The sequence below is a fragment of the Equus przewalskii genome, chromosome 3, assembly GCF_037783145.1.
Source record: "Equus przewalskii isolate Varuska chromosome 3, EquPr2, whole genome shotgun sequence".
NCBI classification, from domain to species: domain Eukaryota; kingdom Metazoa; phylum Chordata; class Mammalia; order Perissodactyla; family Equidae; genus Equus; species Equus przewalskii.
In genome coordinates this window covers 76,121,276-76,146,746 of record NC_091833.1, presented here as the reverse complement: position 1 = coordinate 76,146,746, position 25,471 = coordinate 76,121,276, and the positions used below count along the sequence as shown (strand labels likewise).

The 25,471-nt window shown below is 39.5% G+C and overlaps 1 protein-coding gene across 1 annotated transcript in view; it reads left to right on the top strand.

The window, feature by feature from the left end:
• Positions 1–24,861, top strand: part of SPMAP2L (sperm microtubule associated protein 2 like) — a 52,759-nt gene extending 27,898 nt beyond the window's left edge. The window contains exons 4-9 of the mRNA XM_070612882.1: positions 689–817; positions 3,053–3,190; positions 11,822–11,936; positions 19,753–19,884; positions 22,071–22,246; positions 23,494–24,861. Coding sequence (XP_070468983.1) covers positions 689–817; positions 3,053–3,190; positions 11,822–11,936; positions 19,753–19,884; positions 22,071–22,246; positions 23,494–23,608 — 805 coding nt within the window. The 3' untranslated portion in view covers positions 23,609–24,861. The remainder of the gene's footprint in view (positions 1–688; positions 818–3,052; positions 3,191–11,821; positions 11,937–19,752; positions 19,885–22,070; positions 22,247–23,493) is intronic.
• Positions 24,862–25,471: the final 610 nt, after the last annotated feature.

Here is a 25,471-nt window from a genome sequence, read left to right as displayed (position 1 = left end):
TACTTCCCAACATGACTTTTCTGCCTCTGCCCAGACATGCTTTGTCTAATGCTTGATTATCTCCATTTCTCCTGGTTACCCCAACATGGAATGTGCGTCATTTCTGGGAGTCTGTGCCTTTTACTTTCTTCCATGAAGCTTTTTCAGGTTACTCCTGGGCTCATTTCTTGTTTTCTCTTCACCCCCTGCACAATAATCATACCTGTTTCACAGGGCTGTTGAGACTAAAAGATCTGATGTCTATAAAGCACTTAGCCCCATACCTGGTCCACAGTAAATATTCCACAAATGGAAGCGATTAAGATTACCCTGATGCTATTTTATTTTCAGATCTGGTACAGGGCTTTATCCAAAGGGGGAGAGCAGTGTAGATAGGTGGCATGCCCATTTTATGTCGGACCTGATTATAAATTACAGTGTTAATGACATGATGGCAGAGACAGAACTCTCTCTATTAGGTTCATTTTTCGGTCACCATGTTTTAACACAGTAGCTGAAACAGTCTTATTTTATTCTTATTGTAACTTCCATATGTAGTTTATCTGTTTCTGATGCCTGGAAATTGTAAGACTTCACAGAGAGTGTTCTGGATGTGAGGTAGAATCAGGACAGAAGCCGTCGAGAGCCATTTCTAAGTTGTCCGTTAGTAGTGAGTTCCTTACCGTTTTATTTTTCTGCTTTCTAACAGGAAACTGTTTTGGGGGAATCAAGATCCTATTCGCCCTATTTCCCAGGGTGCTCTGAAGGCTCAGCTGACCAGAAGACTCGAGGACCTTGCCCAGCCGAAGGAAGTCTCCCACCGATATGTCCCTAACAGGTCAGTGTCGGTGTGTGATCAAGTTACTTCATCGGAGTCTCTGGGGAAAATGAATACATAACCCAGCCCTTTTATCTAAAAGCCAGAAATTGTCCAATCTATAGTCAAAACGTATTGAGGATTAGGGATTCTATGTGTGTTTCCAATCTGATGCTACCGTAAAACTTTTCCAGAGTATGGTCTAATATTTAGCTCTTGTGGACTTATATCTTACAACGTTTTGGCTTATCAGGATTTCGATTTTTTTCAATAAAACTAGAGTATTGAGCAAGGATATGTACCATCTAGAACTCTGTAGTGGGTGAACTTATTTGTGCATGAATTTTGTATACCACTCATGGGTTTGATTACCATGAGATAATTACTACATCTACAAGTAAGAATGGCATTAGGGCATGTTTGTTGAATGACTAAGCTTTCTGCTGGTTGGCTCTTTGAGGAAAGACTGTGGGTGGGGGGATGGGTGCAGGCTGTAAGGGAGGTTAAAGTAACAAGAAAAAGGTGAAGATACTATTATTTATCTGAAGTTTGGTGTCCAAGATAATTGAGGTGGCCATTTCTCTATCTATTTAAATATACAACTTTAGTCAAAAGTCAGCAAACTTTTTCTGGAAGGGGCTGGATGGTAAAGTTGGCCTCAAAGTTGCAACTACCCAACTCTGCCACTGTAGCGGGACAGCAGCCATAGACATTGTGTAAACTGAGCGTGTCTGTGTTCCAATAAAACTTTAGGAATTTTGCATTTATGTTCATCAGGGATATTGGTCTGCAGTTTTTTGGTAATGTCTTTGTTTCTTGTAATATCTTTATTTATGGTAATGCTGTCCTCTTAGAATCAATTCAAAAATGTATAGAATTGATATTTATTTCTTCTTTATACATTTGCTAGAATCCACCCATGAAGTCATCTGGGCCTGGAGTTTTTTAGTGGGAAGGTTTTTAACTATAAATTCAATTTATTTAATAGATATGGAGCTGTTATGAATTTGTCAAATTAACACTTGTTAAGTGGAGTGCAGGGCCACGGTTCAACAGACCACAAGAGAAACTGAAATAGAGAAATTTAATATGCACAAGTCCTAGAGGAAGTACCTGGTACATTTCAAGGGGCTACACAGGGAGGTCAAGGCAGAGTGCAGACAGAGAGAGGCAGGAACTGGGGCATATGCCTTAATTAGAGTCCCAGGTGGAGTGCTTTGGGGTTCCTGGGCTAAGGCCAGATTGGTCAATTCAAACCAAAAGAGTAGGACTTTGGTAAGCTCCTTGGGAGTCTTATCTAAGGTGTGTGTAAGGGGAAGGCATTGGAAGTCAGGGGAGACCGTTGGCCACAAGGGCTGTTGGGGAAGTCATATCGGGAATGCACTTTTACTTGTGATTCTGTGGGCTGCCATTAGGGCATGTGCTTACATGAGCAGCCAGTGTCAGTTTGTCACTGTGGACTCCTCAGCCAAACAAAGTGGCTGCTGAGACAACAATACCATGGAGTAGCTTAGCTAAACTCTTGTCAAGGGCTCTTCAGATTATTTCTCTCTAAATGAGCATTGGTAGTATGTGTCTTTCAAAGAATTTATCCATTTCATCTAAGTTTTAAAATTTGTTGGTGTAAAGTTGTTCCTGTATTCTCTTATTTTCCTTTTAATATCTGTCCAGTCTCTAGTGATTATCTCTTAGAGACTAAGAAAGTATTCGGGTTTTTTTTTTTTGAGGAAGATTAGCCCTGAGCTAACATCTGCTGCCAATCCTCCTCTTTTTGCTGAGGAAGACTGGCCCTCAGGTAACATCCATGCCCATCTTCCTCCACTTTATATGTGGGACACCTACCACAGCATGGCTTGTGAAGCGGTGCCATGTCCACAACCTGGATCCAAACCGGCAAACCCTGGGCCGCTGAGGCGGAAGGTGCACACTTAACCACTGCGCCACCGGGCTGGCCCAAGTATTTGGTTTTAAAAGCAGCAAATTTTCTCTTTTCATCGGTGTATTTTTGGTCTAGTTAGAAGATGCAATTTATTTATTACAGAAAATTATCTGTTTTGGAATAGGATATTAGAAGCCAGCTGAAAACTTGATGGCTATAACCGTATCTAATTTCTCCTCGTGTGGAAAATAGCTCAGTAGTAAAGGGGTAGACTGTCATACCCGCTCCCGTAGACCAGGGCTCAATGTTGGAAGTTAGTATGATAATTTAAATTCATGCTCGTTTCACTTAATTCTTTACTCTTCTGCAACTTGCAGGGCTCAATATTACCTCAGCTGCGGTAGAGACTCTGTAATCTGGCCGATCCCTCCTGCTGCCCTGTTTAGCCAACCCTCCAAAAGGATCCAGAAGCTGGCACAGCCCAAAAGATTCAAGAAAGAGTATCTAGTGAATAGGTGGAGTACCTTGAGAATGTCCATAAATTCTAATCTAATTTGGTTAACTGTCACAATATTGTTGTTCTTTTAGGGTATGCAATTTCATAAACTAAAAGTCCACTTGTGTTTCAAAGGATCAGGGTCAAAAATCAAGTATTTGCAGCAATTGTAGGTAATCAGAAGGTCATCATCACTAATTACATTTGACTCAAATTGTGGTGAAGCTAAAATTCACGCTAAATTTACCATTGTCAGCCAGTTAAAGGGAAATTTACAAGTGAAACATTACAGGTTTTTGCAATTTGTAGAACTCGATGTTCTCTGATGCCTCTGTGACTTTTCAAATGCTCTTTCTTTTGCTTTGGATGTTGAATTTGCCCTTGTCTTTAAATGACAACTTAGTTGATACCTTTCACATGGAAGCTGAGATTGTGATGTGGTTGCTGGAGAAATGTTAGGTTGCATTAATGGAATATGCACAGTGTACAATTACAGCAAGGGGGTAGTACTACTGTACACTACTTTAGTAGGAACACCTTAGATATGTGTTTCCACATATAGATGTTATACTTTAAGAAACTGATAAGAAATTTGAGACTATTCAGAAGATGAATGAGATGTTGAGGCTTCTGGAAACTTTGTTGTATGAAAAATAGCTAAGAGCAATGACGTGTTTAGCTTAGAGAGGAGACCAAGGAAGCGGTGATAGCCATGTTCAAATGTTTGCATCTGACAGGGGAAGAGAAGATAGAAGTAAAATTACTTTTTGTTGATCCTAGAACTGGATTTAGAACAAAGAATTTACAGAGCAGCAGATGTCAGCTAAGTGTAGGAAAATCTTCCTGACTAGCTATCCAGCAATGGAAACGTTTATCTGGAAAAGTCAGCTGCCTTCTCCACCCCAGTCCCTGAAAGTATTGAAGCACAGGCTGGAATAGTGACTTTATGTGGATTTTAGAAAAGATTCCTGCATTCAGAGAGAGGTTGAACGGGAGTCTTTTTCCATCATAGAATCCAGCAAAAGAGGCCCAATTCCTCCCACAAAATTTCTTCACTTGCTTATTTATCAGTTCATTCAGTAAAATCTGCTGACTTAGTTAAAATACACTTATAAATTTGGTAGTTGTACATCTCTATATAAAAGCCAGAGGAATACTTTATCGGTCAGCACTTTTTGAGAGAACTCACTTTGATGTTTCATCTAAGTGAAACCCCCTGGAGTGCTAAAACTTTTTATATTTTTGAAAGTTTGTTTCTCACCTTTCCTAAGCAGACTTTTCTGCTATTGAACATACATGTAACCGTTGTTCATTGGATTGAGATCTTTATTATGAACATTGACTATTATACTTTAATATAGAAAACCTCTCAGGAGCTATTTAAGTACACAGCACAGTTTTTCTTAGGCTAACTGGTCTGACGCCTATGCTTTGAGATTATGAGATATTTACTTCTCATAATTTTCTTGTAATTTCTCTTTTTGTCAGAGGAATAGTCTCTAACTAGCCTCTTTTTTTTACGTTTTGTACTTTGGGAATGGATAACCAAGCTTGTTAGAATTGTAGGGTGGGGAGGAAGCAAGTGCTTACTGAAGACACACAGGGCTCTCCAATAAGTGACCTACGTGAGCTCGGGCTTTGTGATATATATTTTAGCTGATTCACTAGAGGGGCTCAACAGCAGATTTGAGCAGTCAGAAGAAAAAAGTCAGCACATTTAAAGATAGGTCAACTGAGATTATCGAGTCTAAGGAGCAGAAAGAAAAAAGAATGAAATAAAATTAACAAAGCCTCACAGACCTGTGAGATATCATCAAAAGTATCAACATATCCATAATGGGAATCCCATAAAGAGAAGAGAGAGATAAAGGGGCAGAAGGAATATTTGAAGAAATAATAGCCCCAAACTTTCCAAATTAGATGAAAAACATTAATCTACACATCCAAGAAACTCAACAAACGTCAGGTATGATAAACTCAAAGAGATCCACACCTTGACACATCACAATCAAACTCTGCACAGCCGAAGACAAAGAGAGAATCTTGAAAGCGGCGAGAGAGAAGAGACTCATCACATACAAAGGATCTGCAATAAGATTAACAGGTGATTTCTCATCAGAAACCAGATAAGCCAGAAGGCAGTGGAATGACATGTTTAAAGCACTGAAAGAAAAAACCTGTCAGCCAAGAATACTTTAGCTAACAGAACTATCCTTCAAAATGAAGGAGGAATTGAGACATTCTCAGATAAACAAAAACTGAGAAAATTCATCACCAGCAGACCTGCTTTACAATAAATACTAAAGGGAGTCCTTCAGGCTAAAATGAAAGGACACTAGACAATAACTTGAATCCACATGAAGAAATAAAGGGCACCAAGAGAGCTAACGACATAAGTAAATATAAAAGACAATATAAATGTATTTTTCTATTTGTAACTCTTTTATTTGCCTACCTGATTTAAAAGACAACTGCATAAAGCAATAATTGTAAATCTGTGTTGGTGAGCATACAATGTATTTAAGAAAAACAGCACAGGGGCCAGCCCGGTGGTGCAATGATTAAGTGTGCACATTCCTCTTCAGCGGCCTGAGGTTCACCAGTTCAGATCCTGGGTGCAGACATGGCACTGCTTGTCAAGCCATGCTGTGGTAGGTGTCCCACATATAAAGTAGAGGAAGATGGGCATGGATGTTACCTCAGGGCCAGTCTTCCTCAGCAAAAAGAGGAGGATTGGCAGCAGGTGTTAGCTCAGGGCTAATCTTCTTCAAAAAAACCCAAAAAACAAAAAACAACAGCACAAGGGAAGGGGAGGGAATGGAGTTGTGTTAATCCAGCTAGATTGTTGTAAGTTAAGATGTCCAGGGGAACAACTAAGAAAATAATTTTTTAAATATAGTAAAAATAATAACAAGGGAATTAAAATGGTACACTAGAAAATACCTTATACAAAAGAAGGGGGGAATGGAGGAATAGAGTAACAAAAAAGATGTAACACATATAAAAAACCCCCAGCAAAATGGCAGGCATAAATCCTAGCTTATCAGTAATTACATTAAACATAAATGAATTGAACACTCCAATCAGAAAGCATGGATTGATAGAATGGATTAAAAAACATGTACTCAACAATATGCCATCTACAAGGCAACATACTTTAGAATCAAAGATACAAATAGGATGAAAGTAAAAGGATGGAAAAAGATATGTACTATGTAAACCAACCAAAAAAGATCTAGAGTGGCCATACTGATATCAGACAATATAGACTTTAAGACAAACATTGTTACTAGAGACAAAAATGGGCATTTTACAGGGCCGGCCTGGTGGCATAGCAGTTAAGTTTGCATGTTCTGCTTTGGTGGCCTGGGGTTCACTGGTTTGGATCCCAGGCACAGACCTACACACCGCTTGTCAAGCCATGCTGTGGTGGCATCCCAGATATAAAATGGAGGAAGATGGGCACAGATGCCACCTCAGGGCCAACCTTCTTCAAAAAAGAGGAGGATTGATGGCAGATGTTAGCTCAGGGCTAATCTTCCTCAAAAAAAAAAAAAGGAGCATTTTATAATAATGGTCAATTCATTAGGGAAATATGACAGTTATAAACATACATGCACCTAAGAACAGAGCCCCAAAATAAATGACACAAAACTTGGTAGAACTGAAGAGAGAAATAGATAATTCAATGATAATAGTTGGATTCTTCAAAACCCTACTTTCAATAAAGGAAAGGATAACAAGCGGAAGATCAACAAGGAAATAGGAGGCTTGATAAACACTAACAGACATTTATAGAACTTTTCATCCAACAATAGCAGAACACACATTCTTCTCAAGTGCACACGGGACATTGTCTAGGATAGATCATATATTAGGTCATAAAATGAGTCTCAATAAATTTAAAAGAATTGAATTCATACAAAATCAGTTCTCTGACCACAATGGAATGAAATTAGAAACTAATAGCAGAAGGAAAGTTGGAAAATTCAAAAATATGTGAAATTAAATACACTCTTAAGCAAACAATGGGTCAAAGAAATCACAGGGAAGAACAACAACGGGTCAAAGAAGAAAACACTTTGATAAAAATGAAAGCACGACATACCAAACTTATGAGACACAGATGAAATAGTGCTTACTGGGAAATTTTAGCTATAAATGCCTATATTAAAGAAGAAAAGAGATCTCAAATCATAACTAATCTTCCATCTTAAGAAATTACAAATAGAAACAAGCAAACTAATTCAAAACAAGCAGAAGGAAGGAAATAATAAAGATTAGAGTGGAAATAAATGAAATAGAACCTAGAAAAACATAAAATCAACAAAAGCAAACATTGGTTCTTTGAAAAGATAAACAAAACAAACCTTTGGCTAGACTGACCAAGACAAAAATAGAAAAGACTCAAATCACTAAAATCAGGAACGAAAGACGAGATCTTTCTAAGGGGTCATTTCTATAAAGTCCTGACCTTATAGAAATAAAAAAACATTATAAGGGATTACTATGAGCAATTGTAAGGCCAACAAATTAGATAACCTAGATGAAATGGACAAATTCCTAGACAGACCAACTACTGAAATTGACTCAATAATAGAAAAATCTCAACAGACTTATAACAAGTAAAGAGATTGAATTAGTAATTTTTAAAATTTGCCACAAACAGCTCAGGACCAGATGTATTCATGGATGAATTCTATGCTGTATTCAGAGAAGAACTAACACCAATCCTTTAGACCCTTCCAAAAAATAGGACACTTCCAAACTCGTTCCATGAGGTCTGTGTTACCCTGATACGACAACCAGAAAAGGCCATTAGAAGAGAAGAAAACAAAAGACAGTATCTCTTATACATGTAACCACCCATACCAAAATACTATCAAACCAAATCCAAATATACCTGCAACAATCCACACCAAAATACTAGTATGCCAAATCCAACAACATATAAAAATAATTCTACACCATGACCAAGTTGAATTTATCCCAGGAATGCAAGAGTATGTTGGGTTCAACATACTAAAATCAATGTAATATACCAAATTACTAGAATAAAAGACCCCCAAACCACATGATCATCTCAGTAGACTCAGAAAAATCATTTGACAGAATTCAACACACATTTATGATAATAATGGTCACAAACTAGATATATAGAAGGGAGCTTCCTCGATATGCTCAAAGGCATCTACAAAAATCCCACAGCTAACATCATAATTAGTAGTGAAAAATTAAATGCTTTCCTCCTAAGACCAAGAATAAGACAAGGATGTCAGCTCTCATCACTTCTGTTCAATATCATAATGGAGATTCTTAGGGCACTTAGGCAAGAAAAAGAAATAAAAGGCATTCAGGTTGTAAAGGAAGCAGTAAAACTATCTCTGCTCTAGATGACGTGATCTTGTATATCGGAAATTTTAAAGAGTGCACATAAAAACTATTAGAACTAATAAATGAGTTCAGGAAGGCACAGAATCCAAGATTAATGTACAAAAAAACCAATTGCATATCTATCCATTAGCAATGAACGATCTGAAAATGAAGTTAAGAAAACAATTCCATTTACAATAACATCAAAATGAACAAAATGGTGCATGTAATGGAATATTACTCAGCTTTAAGAGGGGAGGAAATTCGCATACATGCTACAATGTGGATGAAGCTTGAGGACATTATGTTAAATGAAATAAGCCAGTCACAAACAGACAAATACTGGATGATTCCTCTTATATGCCGTACCAACTGTAGTCAAATTTATAAAGACAGAAAGTAGGATGGTGGTGGCCAGGGACTATGGAGTGGGGGAAATGAGTTGTTTAATGGGTATAGAGTTTTGCAAGATAAAAGAGTTCTGGAGATTGGTTGCACAACAGTGTGAATTCACTTAACACTACTGTACTGTACTCTTAAAAATGGCTAAGATGGTAAATTTTATGTTATGTGTATTTTACTACAATTAAAAATAATAAAAGAACAAAATACTTGGAAATAAACTTAACAAAAGAAGTGCAAGACATGTACACTAAAAACTACAAACCGGGGGGCTGGCCCCATGGCCAGGTGGTTACGTTCATGCACTCTGCTTCGGCGGCCCAGGGTTTGCTGGTTCGGATCCTGGGTGCGAACCTATGCACCACTCATCAAGCCATGCTGTGGTGGCATCCCACATAGAAGAACTAGAATGATCTGCAACTAGGATATACAACTGTGTTGGGGCTTTGGGGAGAAAAGAAAAAAAAACGAGGAGGATTGGCCCAGATGTTAGCTCAGGGCCAAACTTCCTCACCAAAAAAACCCCCCAAAAAACTACAAACATTGTTGAAAGAAATTGGATATTTAAATAAATGGAAAGACATTCTCTGTTAATGGATTGGAAGTTTTAAGTTTCTTATGATGGCAATTCTCTTCAAATTGATCTACAAATTCAGTGTAATCCCCAGTAAAATTCCAGCTGCCTTTTTTGATAGAAATTGACAAGGTGATTCTAAAATTCATATAGAAATGAAAGGGACCTAGAATAACAGAAAGCAATCTTGAAAAAGGAGAGCAAAGGTGAAAGATTTACAGCTCCTGGTGCTAAAACTTACTAAAAAGCTACAGTCATCAAGACCGTGTGCTTCTGGCATAAGGATAGACATACACATCAGTGGAATAGAATTGAGAGTCCAGAAATGAACCCTTATATTTATGGTCAACTGATTTTTAATGAGGCTACTAAGACAATTTAATTGGGAAGAATAGTCTTTTAAACAAATGGTGCTGGGATAACTGGATATCCACATGCAAAAGAATGAAGTTGGACCCCTACTTCACACCATTCACAAAAATTAATCCAAAATGGATCACATACCTAAACATAAGAGCTAAAAGTACAAAAGTTTTAGAAGAGAACATAGGCATAGATCTCTGTGACCTCGGCAATGGTTTCTTAGATATGACACCAAAACACATGTGAGAAAAAAATTCATAATTTGGACTTCATCAAAAGTAAAAACTTTTGTGCATCGAAGGACCCTATCAAGAGAGTGAGAAGACAGCTCATAAGCTGGGAGAGAATATTTACAAATCATATATCTGATAAGAGATTATTTAGAATATATATAAAGAATTCTTTGAACTGTAGGGAAAAATACAACCTAATTTAGAAAATGGGCAGAGGATTTGAATAGACGTTTCTCCAAAGAAGAAATACAAATGAACAAGAAGCATGTGAAAAGATGCAAAATATCGTTAGTCATCTTGGAAATGCACATTAAAACCACAAGATACTTCACACCTTCTAGAATGACAATAATAATTAATAAACAGGAAATAATATGTTGATGAGGATGTGGAGAAATTGAAACCCTCATACATTGCCGGTGGGAATGTAAAATGATGCAGTTTATATGGAAAACAGTTTTCTAGTTCCTCAAAATGTTAAAAATAGACTTATCACATGATCAGCAATTCTACTTCTAGGCATGTACCCAAGAGAATAGAAAACATATGTTCACACAAAAACTTGTACATGAATATTCATAGTAGCATTTCGTAATAGCCAAAAAGTGGAAACAACTAAAATGTTCATCAGTGGATGAGTGGATAAACAAAATGAGGCAAATCCATACAATGGGATATTATTCTGCCATAAAAAGGAATAACGTACTAATACATGAATCTTAAAAACATGCTAAGTGAAGGAAGCCAGAAGGCTACATATTTGTATGATTCCTTTTATTTGAAATATCCAGAACAGGCAAATCCATAGAGACAGAAAATAGATTAGTGGTTCCTGGTGGGGTGGAGAGGGGTGGAGTAAGGAGGAGGGACTGTTAATTGGTATGGGGTTTCTCTTTGGGGTGATGGAAAGTGTTCTGAATTTTAATAGTGAAAATGGTTGCACAGCTTTGTCAGTATGCTAGAAACCACTGAATTGCACACTTTAAAAGGGCAAATTCTATGTATGTTAATTATTTATTAATTTAAAAGACTAACACAAACTGCTCCTAGAGGGTAATCATATATTTATCTGAGAAAAACTTTCTCCATGTTAGCTTTTTAGGTTGGCAGTCTTTTGTTCGGGAAAGGAATATGTGGGGAACAGCCTGTGAAAATTGGCCAAGCTTCTGGGAGTTATGAGCTGCAGTCTTTCAAACTGTGGTACAGAGGAGACTGGCCATCACAGAGGGGTCCTTGGTAGTGACTGGAATTTTTATCTCAGGGATTTAATGAGATTTTGGAACGAAGTGAAGTGCTTTTTAAACTACAAGTCTCAACCTATCAGTGGATCAAGAAATTGATTCAGTTTTTTTTAAGGGAAATTTTAAAAATCGGAATACGTTACCCAGGGAAAGCATTGTTTCGTGATAATTTTGCTTCAGATACACCCAAACATAAACGCGTGTGCGCGCACGCGCGCACACACACACACACACACACACAGATTTGCATATATTGTATCACCATATAAAATGTACTTCTTACTGTGGATCATAGTAAAAAAATTTTACACCAGTCTGGTAGGAAGGGCACTAATGGTTATGGGAAAAGATGATCCTAAGATGGAAACAATGTATATAATTGATTGGAGATTGATTATACCAATGAAAAGTGCAGTTATTTTTTCTCCCATGATTATACTATTTCATGTTCTATTTGCATATAGGCCCTTCAGTGATTCCTTCACAAGAGAGTCTCCTCGAGTCTCTGATCCTTCCCCCCGGATATTACGACTCTCAATAGCCAAAAGCACAAATCCAAACTATGTTCCTCCAAAAATCGTAAGTGGGTCCGTGTGAAAGAAACAGTTCCTGATTGATTTTGTAACATGTAACATGTTTGTAACTGTAACATGCTCTGCTCTTATTTCTAGGTGTGTGTTTTCCTTTTCTTCCTGTTTATTTTCCCCTCTCATCAAATGAACTTTTCTAACTACCTCCCATGCGCCTAATGTATTAGGCAGGATTTGATCAGAGAAGCAGAATGACTATGATGATATAGAATTAGACCTTATGCAATTATGGGAGCTGATGGAGAATTCTATGGAAGGCTGTTATGGCAGTTGAAACTTGGGTCTGCTTATAGATGTAGAAGCAATGAGAGAGAGTAGGGGTAGGTCAGCAGTTCCCCAGAAGGTATTTACTTCAGGGGAACCCATTACTGGTTCTTCAAGCAAGGGGAATCTAGCCTCCTCAGCAGGGGAGGAAGGGCTGATGCTATTGGTAGGGAAGGCTCAGTAGTATTTAGGGGTTTGAAGTCCCCAGCTTCATTGGAATCTGACCATGTATCCCCAGTGCAATTTTCAAGGTCCCTTTCCTTCTCAGTCATTTGCCCTGACTTTAACACAGGAGACCATACAAGTTTGGGCATGCAGTTTGTGCTGTAATCGACCCAATCACAGAGTTAAATTTTGAGTTTGGTTTCAGAATTTTCAGCCCTGTGACCATGGAAGATAAGGATTTCTTTTAGGGAAGTCATGAAAACTTTCTGGTCCCTTACCTAGACCTTAAGGTGGGAATTTAAAGGCCTAAGCTGATCATTTCTTCAGTGCACTTAAAAGCAACCAACACACCCCACTATACCTCTTTATTTCACTAAAATGTTCTCTGGCAGCAGCTGCTTGGTCACCGAAGTCTTGCTTTCTGTTTTGCCACTGCATGCCATGGACTACCAGTGCATGGCAGTGCTTTTCTTTCTTTCTTTCTTTTTTTTTTTTAACCACTGGCAACAGGATCATTAATACCTTTAAATCTAAGCAGCTCTGAAAACAAATTCCAGATAATCTAGAACCAATACAGAGGACTCATCTTTAAAGTTCTGATTTGGTTGTCTGTTGCTTCTACCAAACCACCCCCAAACTCAGTGGCATAAAACAACAGGCCTTTTGTTATGCTCTAGGATTTTGTAAGTCAGAAATTCTGACAGGGCAAGTAGGTACGGCTTGCTTGTCTCTGCTCATGTCTGGGGCCTCAGCTGGGCTATCTCTAATGGCCTGGCTGTCTGAAATGGTGGGGTTGTCCTAGTCAGCTTGGGCTGCTGTAACAAAATACCATAGACTGGGGGGCTTAAACAAGGGACATTTAATTTTCACAGTTCTAGAGGCTGAGAAATCCAAGATCAAGGTGCCAGCAGATTCTCTTCCTGGTTTGCAGATAGCCATTATCTTGCTGTGTGCTCACATGACCTCTTCTTTGTGTGAGCACACACACATACACAGAGAGAGAGAGAGAGTTATTATCTCTCTTCCTCTTCTTATAAGGACGCTAATCCCATTATGAGAGTTCCACAGTCATGACCTCAAACTTGTTTCCTCCCAAAGGCCCCACCTCCTAATGCCATCACATTGGAGGTCAGGGTTTCAACACAACACATGAATTGGAAGGGGAGGGACATAAACTTTAGTCCATAGCAACACCTATGGGTGGCGCCTAGGCTGGGGTGACTTAAAAGCTAGACTCAGCTGGGAATATGTTCAGGAGCACCTTCTTATGGCCTCTCCATGTGTCTTAGACCCCTCTCAGCATGGCAGCTGTATTCTGAGAAGGAACGTCCTAAAATGGAGTGTTCCGAGGGTGAGCATTCCAAAAGAACCAGGTGGAAGCTGCATGCTTTTATGATTTGGCCTTGGAAGTCACGTAATGTCACTGCAGTCATACTCTGTTGATTGACGCAGTTACAAGTCTGGCCAGATTGAGGATGCCCGGGACACAAGCTCCACCTCTCCATGAGAGAAGTGGCAAGGAATTTATAGCCACTTAAGAAAAAAACCTGCCACGCCCATTGATGTGAATCTTTTGCTGTCCTGGAGCCTGGTTCCGTATGCAGGAAAGACTGTTCAGAGATACGCTCCCGATTTAAATAATGAATAGTCAGTTTTTAAAATTTCAAATTAAAAGTCTATTCCTTTCTTAGGCTTTTAAGTTTAGCTTGTAAGTTTCACTTTTCTATTTATAATTCTAGCAGGGTTTTTTAATTATTTTACTGAGGTCATATATTGGTTTATAGCGTTGTGTGTGTTTCAGGTATACATTGTGTTTCAGCTTCTGTATAGACTGCATCATGTTCACCACCAATGGCCTAGTTTTATCCATCACCACACGTATGTGCCTCTCTACCTCTTTTGCCCTCCCTCCATCCCCTTCCCCTCTGGTAACCAGCAATCTGTTCTCCTTATCTGTGTGCTTGTTTGTTTGTTTGTCTTCCACATATGACTGAAATCATATGGTATTTGTCTTTCTCTGTCTGACTTATTTCGCTTAGCACAATATCCTCAAGGTCCATCCATGTTGTCGCAAATGGCACTTTTTTTTTGGCTGAGTAGTATTCCATTGTGTGTGTATGTATATACCACATCTTCTTTATCTAGTCATCCATTCATGGACACCTGGGTTGCCCCCAAGTCTTGGCTATTGTGAATAATGCTGCAATGAACATAGGGGTGCATATATCTTTTTGAATTAGTATTTTCATGTTCTTTGGATAAATACCCAGAAGTGGAATAGCTGGATCATATGGTGTTTCTATTTTTAGTTTTTTGAGAAGTCTCCATACTGTTTTCCATAGTGGCTGCACCAGTTTGCACTCCCAGCAGCCGTGTCATACTGGTATCTCTGATATCTCGAGCCCTCCTACTTGGTTGACCCTTCTCTTGATCCTCTGACACCCTGCTGTGGGACACTGTGCCTTCTCCCTTCCTACCAGCCTCAGACACCTACCTTGCTTTCCTCTCCCAATTGATGAGGAAGGGACGAGGGAGAACTGCTTTCCTTCTTTCCGGGGTCGTGCCCGCTCTAGTTTCTGCCTGCTTTGGATTGCTCTCCAGTGCCTTCAAAGAGTTTTTTTTTCCCCCAATGTTTTGTTCAGAGTCTATAACTCTTATCAGCAAGTGAATCAGTTCAATATAAGCTACTCTACTGCTACTGGAAGCAGAATGCCCTAATTTGTCTTTGAATTTTGTTTTTGTTACTTTGGGGGCATTTAAAGTGTTAAAATTTTATGTGTGGTAAAATCTACTAATCTTATTTCTTTGAGATTTCTGCCATTGCTTTATGTTTAGAAAATCCTTTTCCAGAAAGAAATCCGAAAATCACCTGCAGTGGTGTGCTTGTGCTGGCTCGCAGGAGCTCATGTTGCACACCTCTCTGCAACTTCACGTTAAGTGCCATCACCTTGGTAGTTTGAAATTGGCCACGATGGGGATTTTTACACCACGGAAATTGACAAGCACTACAAATCTGTCTTTTTTTCCTGAGGAACTAGCTGTTAAACATTTACCTGCACACCACTGGTCAACTCTGTTTTCTTGTAATATTTTTGTGATTACTTTTAACTTTTAAAATAGTTAATTCCTCAATCTATTTGAATTATATTTTTATATAAAGTAAGGGTAAGAATCCTCCCCGCACTATTGCCCCAGGCTTTATTTACTGCCACAGTGATTATATACCACAATGTTATTTATATGAGGGCAGTGGTTTTCAAAACTGTGGCCCAGGTATGGATAAAGTTTTCCCAGACCCTTTTAAGTGATCTGCAAGTTCAAAATCATGCATGAGTAAGAAGTTCATTCATTCTGCAAGATAGACCAATGGATTTTAAAATAATAGAGTGTGAAAATTTCTGTGACATAGTTTCAGGTTGTACATTGCAACAAATATTTAAGAAACTGCCATTTGTCAAGTTTTACTGTAGTATTGAAGAATATCCACAATTATCTGAAAAGGCTGTTAAAATATGCTTCTCTTAGATGTGGTACATGTATACAATGGAATACTACTCAGCTGTAAAACAGAACAAAATCATTCCATTTGCAATAACATGGATGGACCTTGAGGGAATTATGTTAAGTGAAATAAGCCAGCGAGAGAAGGATAATCTGTGTATGACTCCACTCATATGAGGAATTTAAAATTATGGACTAAGAACAGTTTAGGGGATACCAGGGGAAAGGTGGGGTGGGGGGTGGGCACAAAGGGTGAAGTGGTGCACCTACAACATGACTGACAAACATTAATGTACAACTGAAATTTCACAAGATTGTAACCTATCATTAACTCAATAAAAAAAAAAATGCTTCTCTTTTCCAGCTACTCTGTGAAGCTGGATTTCTTCATATACTTCAACCAAAACAACAGTGTCCTCTTAAGCCAGATATTAAAGAGATTTGCAAAAATGTAAAACGTACCAATCTTCTCACAATTTTTTTTTTATTTTGGGAGATCAGGTTATTTGTCTTAAAAATATTTATATTGAGGGGCCGGCCCGGTGGCGCAGCAGTTAAGTTCGCATGTTCTGCTTCTTGGTCGCCCAGGGTTTGCCAGTTTGGATCCCGGGTGCAGACATGGCACCACTTGGCAAAAGCCATGCTGTGGTAGGCATCCCAAGTATAAAGTAGAGAGAGGTGGGCATGGATGTTAGCTCAGGACCTGTCTTCCTCAGCAAAAAGAGGAGGATTGGCAGTGGTTAGCTCAGGGCTAATCTTCCTCAAAAAAAAGAAAAAAAAAAAAAGAAAATTTGGGGCTGGCCCCGTGGCCGAGTGGTTAAGTTCACGCGCTCCGCTGCAGGTGGCCCAGTGTTTCGTTGGTTCGAATCCTGGGTGTGGACATGGCACCGCTCATCAAACCACGCTGAGGCAGCGTCCCACATGCCACAACTAGACAGACCCACAACGAAGAATATACAACTATGTACTGGGGGGCTTTGGGGAGAAAAAGGAAAAAAGTAAAATCTTTAAAAAAAACCCTTATATTGACAGGTAATGAGTTTCTTATTTTTTTAAGATTAAATAAGTTTTCTTAAACGTCTCAGTTTGGGGGAACCCTCAGTTACTTTTAAGAGTGTCAAAGGGCTCTGGACCAAAAAATTTGAGAACCACTGTACTAGATCATATTTCTGAATTCCTCTATTTGGTTACATTGATCTCTTATTGTGCAAGTATCATTTTGCTTAAATTATTGTAACTTTAAAAAATATTTTAGAATGGGGTAGGGTATGTATACCCTTGTTTCTCTTCTTTTGGCCATAACTTTCTTATTGTCCTTCGAGCTTCCTGTGTCCCTGCTTCAGTTCTTCTCACACACGCCTGACTGGTTAATCTCTAGCTCTCATCATGCCTCCTTTCTAGTGACAAGATCGGATGGTTCTTTGCTGGCTATGAAGAATGCCCCCTACATCTAATCTAGTTTCAAATGCATTTACAAGCCTGATCTCCCTGCGTCACTAGACGCAGTCTGTTGCGTGCTTTCTTGCCTCTGTGCTCAGACTTTCCCTTCCACCTTCCTTCCTTCATCCTCCCTACCTTTCCTTCTCTCTCTGCTTGTCAAAATCTGATCCTTCCATCAAGGTCCAATCTAATGTCTCTTTATCCCTGAAAAGAGAATCCTTCTTGGATTCTTCCACCCTTCTCGTATCTTTCAAAGTTTTATTTATTCTATTTTATGGATATCAAATAGTCTTTTCTAAAATAAATATGAATTTTTTAAGTTAAATATTGGCACCTGAGCTAACATTTGTTGCCAATCTTTCTTTTTTATTTTTTCTTCTTCTCCCCAAAGCCCCCCAGTACCTAGTTGTATATTCTAGTTGTAGGTCCTTCTGGCTCTGCTATGTGGGATGCTGCCTCAGCGTGACCTGATGAGCGGTGCCATGTCCACCCCCAGGATCCGAACCGATGAAACCCTGGGCCACCAAAGAAGAGCGCGCAAGCTTAACCACTTGGCCAGGGGGCTGGCCCCTCAAATAATCTTAATGATTTGCCTATAGGTCTATGATTCCTTCTAACTTGAATATTGCTTTAAGGAAAGGGACTGTTTTATTATTCTTTGTGGTGTCTTACGTAATGTAATTAAGAAATATTTGTTTAATGAATCGAATTAATGAATGATTGTTTTATTTCCTTTTCGATTGTAAGCCTCAGCTGAAGGCAGTGGTTGTCATATATTTCTTTGATTTTCCCTAAACCTGTTAGGAGACAAAGCTTTATTCATTGGAAATGCTTAATTACTAGTGGTGCATGGTATTATACAGACAGATAGGACCTTGGGTTTGAATCCCGGCTCTGCCACTTACTAACTATATAAACTTAAATAAATTGCTGAACTTCACAGTACCTTGGTTTCTCCATTAATGAAATAGAAATAAAAATGACACCCTAGGTGAGGAATTAATACATGTAAAACACTGTCAGTGTTAGTATCGTCATCTCATTTTAAAGAACACAAGAAGGGATTTGCAACTTTGTGTATTATTTTCCCACCCACAGATAAAAACTTATTTTACTTCTAGTTGTTGATTATGTTCCCCCTCAAAGTCTTGTGGTAACTTTTGCATTTGAATACAAGTAATTTAAATAGATGACTATGTAATTTGAACACATTTCCACAATTAAGATAGTGAGAAGTGACTCGGGGGACTGGTATAACATTGTCTATGGAGATATATGGTCCTGCCCTTCTTTCTCTTGGCTTTGGTTTCTTTTTCTTAACTGTTCCAATTAGAAGAGAGCCAGTTAAATTCACTCTGAGCTTGGAGATTTGTGATAATGTGAGTCCCAGTTTCCAAAGGGCAAAAATAGTAAGAATGAAGCAGAATGCTCCCCCTTATAGTGTTCTCATGTGGTGAGGGTGAGCCTTCCCTCTTGGCTGCGTTTATTGCTCCACAAATCAGTATTACTGATGGGGATTTTTAGGCTGCTTAATTTTAAAATGGCTTATGATGAGGATTTTTAGGCTGGTTAGTTTTAAAACTACAGATGAGATTCAGGCTCCAAGGAGTGGAATTTGTTTGCCTCTTTGTTGGGAAACATTTACATTTCTAAGGGAAACCTCTATCTGTGAAGATGCCTCCCTCTCTGTGCCAGGAAGAGGGGGGGATGGTCTTATCTCTAGAGGCTCTTGGTCAATGCCAGAGGCAAGAACTTAAGTTGGTTACTGTCTGGCAACCTCATGTGACTGACCCTCCCCCCCACAAATCCTCCTTTGTCTTTAGCTGAGGATAAAATTCAAGCGGTGACTTCTGCCATTTACTCAATCCGGTTTGATTCTTATCTACCATTTTAACTTTTTTACATATTCTTTGTCTTGTAAAGAGATGACTCACATACCTATGCCTTAAATTTAGTCCTAACCCTCAAGTCGGGGCAGCAGCAGGAGCTCTGACTGCCCGTGGGTCTTGTCCCCACGCACCAGCTCTGCCTGCCCATGGGTCCTGTCCCCATGCTATTCTATACTATTCTCTAAATAAAAGAGCACTGCTGCCAGATCTTGAGAGTCTAAGAAATCTTTCTTTCGACTCCTCGGCTCACCGACCCCGCATCATTACCATTTATTTCTTAGTCAGTATGTAACATTGCCATTTCCTCCCCATCTTTAGTTTAATAGTAAGTTCCTGAAAAGCTGGGTTGGAATCCATACAACCTAGTTTGGGAAAGATGGAAATTGATCCTTTCAGCTATGATCATGGGTTACTGCAAGATTCTCTTTCTTTCTGCTGGATTTGCTGAGAAGTCTGGTCCAGAGGTCAGACTGTACTTTGTAATCTTGATTGAGACAGTGTTTATTATTTGATACTTACAGGTACTATTTTGTTTTTCTGCCCTAGATTGAAACCAGGATTTCAATTTCTACCCTGACTGCTGTCGCAACTCCAAGAATTGTAGACCTTGCCCATCCAAGGATCAAGTTAGAGGGTCTATGCTATGAGAGAGAAAGAAGTGAAATGCCCATCCGTCCTGTAAGCCATCACTGCCTTGGCATCCACTTCAGCTCACTTTCTGGTTGTTCCTAGGGTGCTATTTTGCCTCTATAGCCAAAGCCATGGGAAAAGAGAATCTTGAAAGAATGGTCTGTGGCAGGAAAGAAGACCTACCTGCAAGATATGGACAGAGACTTGGGCGTAGAAGGCAGAAAGCATGGGCTTTGGAGTAGTAAGAGCTGATTTCAAGTTCCAGCCTCACCATTGCTAGCTTTATGATGTTGTGACAGCCTTCCTGAGCCTTATTCATTCAATGAGTATTTGAATGCCTGCTGTGTGCCAGGCACCACTCCCAGCGAACAAGATGGTGGGAGACAAAAAATAAATAAGTAAACAGATAAGATAGTATCAGGTAGTGATTATTACTATGAAGAAAATAAAAGAGGAAATGAGTGACAATGGGCGGGGGTGGGGAATAAGATACTTTGCATATGGTAGTCAGGGAAAGCCTCTCTATGGAAGAGATAGTTGAGCTGAAATCTCAATAATGGGAAGGAGTCAGCTAAGTGAAGATCTGAGAGGAGAATATGGTAGTAATGGCAAGAGCACTTGTCAAAGTCCTAAAGTTGGGATGACCTTGAAGCTGGGTGGAGCAAGTTGAGTAAAGATAACAGTTCCCACTTGGAGGATGGTTGTGACTTGTAATATACTGCATGGTGTTCAGCACAGAGCCTGGCACATTCAGTGGCTTCCCTCTCTCTTCCTCCTTGACACTCCCCTCCATTCATTGTGGTCGCAACTTGTTGCCCAATCCCAGTTGAATTTTCAGTAAATATCTAATGATCGTGGTGCCGAAGGAGGTCGGACCAATTTCACCCTCTTTCTGGGAACCTGAGGATTTGATATGGAATTCTTAGGAAAGAAAACTAGTCTGGGAATCAAAAACCCTTGGGAGAGTGTCTTGAGTTTGCTAAAGTGACTTGCCTTGTGACCCTCAGGCAAATCACTTTATTCTCAGTTTTTGGGTATGTAAGATGGGAATGAAAGGCATCTTTCTGTAATTGTTAGGATTGTTTGGGTGTTAAAAATATGTATATTTCAAAAGTGATACCACTGCAGATCATCAAATTCTTAGAACCCAAGACAAATCTGTAGCAATGTAATACAGAACACTTTCAGGGCTACTGATTGGTGTTCATTGTCCTAATTCTTTTGAATGAGCACTTACGAGAGAGATTAGTAGCTAAATGTTAGCCTTTCTGTTTTACCAATAGAGCAACATAATAGAAAGGCAACCTGGCAGACTTGGTTTTCAAAGTAAGACCAAGAAGAGTTGATCAGTCAGTCAACATGTTATATTATATATTATAACGTATTATATTATTCAGCACCAATTATGTGCCAGGGTCTATTCTAGCTTTTGGCAAACAAGTACTTCTCTGAAGAGGTTATATTCCAATGGGGAGAAGCAGATAATAAACATACCAACAATGAGATAAAGGAGCTAAGCCAGGTGTCGGTAAGTGCTATGAAGAAGATTTAATGAGTACTGTAGAAGAGGGTAATTAGAAAGGCTGATTTACCTTGGATGGTCAGGGAAGAACTCCTTGAGAATGTGATATTCTGGAGACTTGAATAATAAAGAGGCAGCCTTGACAGGATTGAGGAACGAGGACTTCAAGCAGAAGAACTAGCAAGTACAAAGGCCCTGAGATGGAAAGAGCTGGGCCAGAAGGGCCTCGTGTGGCTAGGATCATAGTGATCAAGGTGGAAAGAGAGGAAGATGAAGTCAGAGGAGCGGGAGAGCAGCCAGATCATAGAGGGTCTTCTAGGACACAGCAAGGAGCCTGAGTTATTCTTAGCAAAGTGGGAAGCCACCAGAAGGTTTTAGACTATGGGTGTGACATGATCTGAATTGGGTTCAGAAAGGACTTACCTCATAGAGCTGTTATGATGATTAAGTGGGAATGATATAGGTAAATCACGTAGGACACCTTCTGGCTCATGGAATACACTTATTAAAATGCTCATTGTCTCCCTCGGTGACTGCCATGTGAAGGCTGGATTGTACAGGGGCAAGAATGGAAGTAGGGAGACCAGTTTGGAGTCTGTTGCAGTAATCCAGGAGAGAGATGGTGGTGGCTCAATTAGGGATATGGCCGTAAAGAGAGGGAGACATCGTGAGATCTGGGATGTATTTTTGTGTCTTTTTGTTTCCATCATAGGTATCCCACGCTGCCTTGCTAGCCACACCAAGCCCTCGAATAGAAGCTCTAGCTAAAGCCAAGCCTCTTCATCAAGATTATTTACCTGCCCGTGATGCCTACTGGCCGGTGTCTTATGCTGCTCTCCATTCCAAAGCGTCTCCAAGAATTCAAGAACTAGCTAATCCAAGTACAAGGTATGTCAATTTAAGGCTGAGATGGGACAAGAAAGGCTGAGGGTGCAGGGAGAGGGGAAAGTCGACCTAATAAAGCCAGTGAAAAGAATTGTAGAAATACAGGAAATTTGCAAAACCTTCTTGCTTACGTGTTACATTCATTGTGACAAATCTGTGGTCTTCTTACCATACGTATAAGGCTACGGTTAAAGGGTGTGTAGACTAGTATTGAAACTTAGATTTAGGAGACAACTCTGTGACTATGGACCTGGGGTTATTTATCTAACATATACTGTTAAGTGAAACAAGTTACGGAATAGAGCACGTAATATGTTGTAGTTTGTGTAAGAAGAAAATATATATGTGCCATATATTTGCTTGCCTATGCCTATAAATATCTCAGAAGAGTATACGAGACACTAGTAACGATGGTTGCTTTTGGGGGCCTGGTGAACTGGGATGGGAGAAAGGCTTATTTTTCACTAATTAAGCTTTTGTATTTTTCAATGTTTTTGCATCATGTCCATATATGACCCATTTCAAATAAATAAGAAAATATATTCAACATAGAAGAAATGGCTACTTACTGTTTATTTTTTAGAAGACCTCTTAACTTGCCTGAACCTCAATTCATTGTGTTACCTTCAAGGGATAATATCTGATCCCCCTTTTTAAGCATCATCTGGTAATCCTAGGAGACACTGAAAAAGTTGTAGAAGTCTTGAGCTCAGGGAACAGTAAATACGTTAGTTCTTATATAATAAAATATTTGTAAACTTTTACAATGTGTTTTTCCTTTAAAAAAAAAGTTCAACATCAAATGAAATGAAGCTCATTCTTTGTTCATTGACAAAGGAAAGGGAAGAATGAGATCAAGTGTTCAAGATTCTATCCCACTGGCAAGGTTATTATTTGGTGATAAGGTGCTAAGGGTGGAAACTTCAACAATTTGATTTCTATAGGTCCACCAGAGGGCTGTCTGGCTTGTTTTAACATTGCCGAATTATTGAGCAATTTCCAGAATTTACTTTCTGTGGAAAGAGCAAAGGAATCTGATCTGGATTTGACCACAGATCATTCTTATAACTTCCCTGAGCCTTCATTTCCTTATCTATATAGTGGAGGTCAAGATTCCTCTTTCATGGGGTGTTTATGAAAGTCAAAATGGGATAATAACATAGTGCCTAATAATAGTGGAGCTTGAGGAATGTTAGTTCCATTTTCTGTTCATCTTATTTCAGGTTGAATTCTTTTTTCCCTCATTTCAGGGCTCCTGTGCGTATTGTATATTACGATCCAGATGTCTTTAAAGTCAAGCCAGCTGCTTTGAAAACGCAATGTTCTCCGAGGATCCAGGAGTTGGCAGAACCTATTATGCGTTAAATACAGAAAGCCACCTCAGTCAAACCCTAGTTATGTATCTAGAAGACGTAGTAGATGACTTAGTTCCTGACTCTGGTCCTGTCAGTTTGTCTTCCCTCGCCCCCTCAAAAAACATGAGACTTCAGGGGCCCCACTGTGACGTCAAACAGCAGTTGCTCCTGTTCCCTGTCATCATGTGCTTAGCAGGTTTGAGGACTCCAGCATACAATAAAAGAGAAAATGACAGCCTGCCTTCTTCTCCTTCCTGTCTCCTCACAAGCATCTTGGCCGTCTCATTGCCGTGACTGACCTGAAGAAACGCTCTTCCTTATATTTGCCAGTGAGATCTGCGTCCCCAGTCGCTGATCTCTCCTTGGTCCCTTCTCTAAATCGTAAGAATTGAAATCATTCTTTTTTTTTTTTTAAGATTTTATTTTTTCCTTTTTCTCCCCAAAGCCCCCCGGTACATAGTTGTATATTCTTCGTTGTGGGTCCTTCTAGTTGTGGCATGTGGGACGCTGCCTCAGCGTGGTCTGATGAGCAGTGCCATGTCCGCGCCCAGGATTCGAACCAATGAAACGCTGGGCTGCCTGCAGCGGACTGCTTGAACTTAACCACTCGGCCACGGGGCCAGCCCCAAGAAATCATTCTTTGTGTCACTTTTCCAACCTCCCCTCATTACTGAGAGACAACACGGACATGGTGAGGCCTTTTTAGATAAGTCGAAATGTTTTTTATAATCTGTAGATGAAATTTAGGGAACGTTAAGTGATTGCATCTCCACCAATCTCTATTCCTTCCCTCACCCTCAGTGTCATTGATCATGAATGACAGAAAAAGTAAGGCTTTTGGTACATGTTATAATTCTCTGTCAAATTGCATCTGGCCAGAGTTTTCTATTTAATTTGTTTTATTCTCTCTGTGGGTCAGTATTTTACAAATTAAACTGACTTTTATGGCATATCTAGGTTTACGTGAAGATGATCTTATTTGAAAATCAGTTTTGCAAATGAATGAGTTCTGTCTCTAAACTGTGTGTGTTAAGGAGTTAACTTGTGTTGTGGAGAAGCAATACCATATAGAAGTTTTGAACTTGAGTTTTGGAATCAGACAGACCTGGGTTTGTGTTCCCATGGATCCTTTACGAGGTATGTAATTTTAAATGAATTCCCTAACTCCCTGTGCCTCAGTTTCTTGATGTGTAAAGGGGGTCCTGCTGCATTATTGTAAAGATTAAATAGGAAAATTATGTAATAAAGTATGAACTGGAAAAAGCTTGTTTAAAAATTTAGCTCCTTTTGCCTCTAAGAGGAGAGTGGCATATTTCATATCACTGGGAAAATGAATATCTTCGTGGCTTGATTCATATGTTAAATGAATGTGGAGGGTGTGCTTCACCAGGCACTGTGCCGGCGGGCCCTGAGGTATCACAGGAAGCCAGACGGATGTGGGCTCTGTTCTCGTGGAGTGTTAAGCCAATTGGGAGAGATGGATGGAATTCAAACATTCACAAATACATGTAAAATTAAGCAGTGGCAAGTGCTGTGAAGGAGAGGGTACAGTGCTATGAAATAACAGAATAGAGGACTTTGGCTCCCTTAGGAAGGCAGGGGAAGGCTTCTTTAATGAAGGGACAATTGGGCTGGAATCTAAATATCAGTAGGATTAACGCAAGAGGGAACAGGAAGTCAGTCCAGGGGGTGGGAACGTGGGTTAGTGGACATTTGTTGATTTGGGGGTCACCCTGCCTCCATTCCTCCTCCTTGTGGTAAGAACTCCCAATTTTCTTTTGGGAAATTACTTTCTCTTCATTGTCTAAAGCTTTACTGGAACTTTTATTAAAGTGTCCGGGCCAAGGGATGGGCATGTGACTCAAGCCAGCCA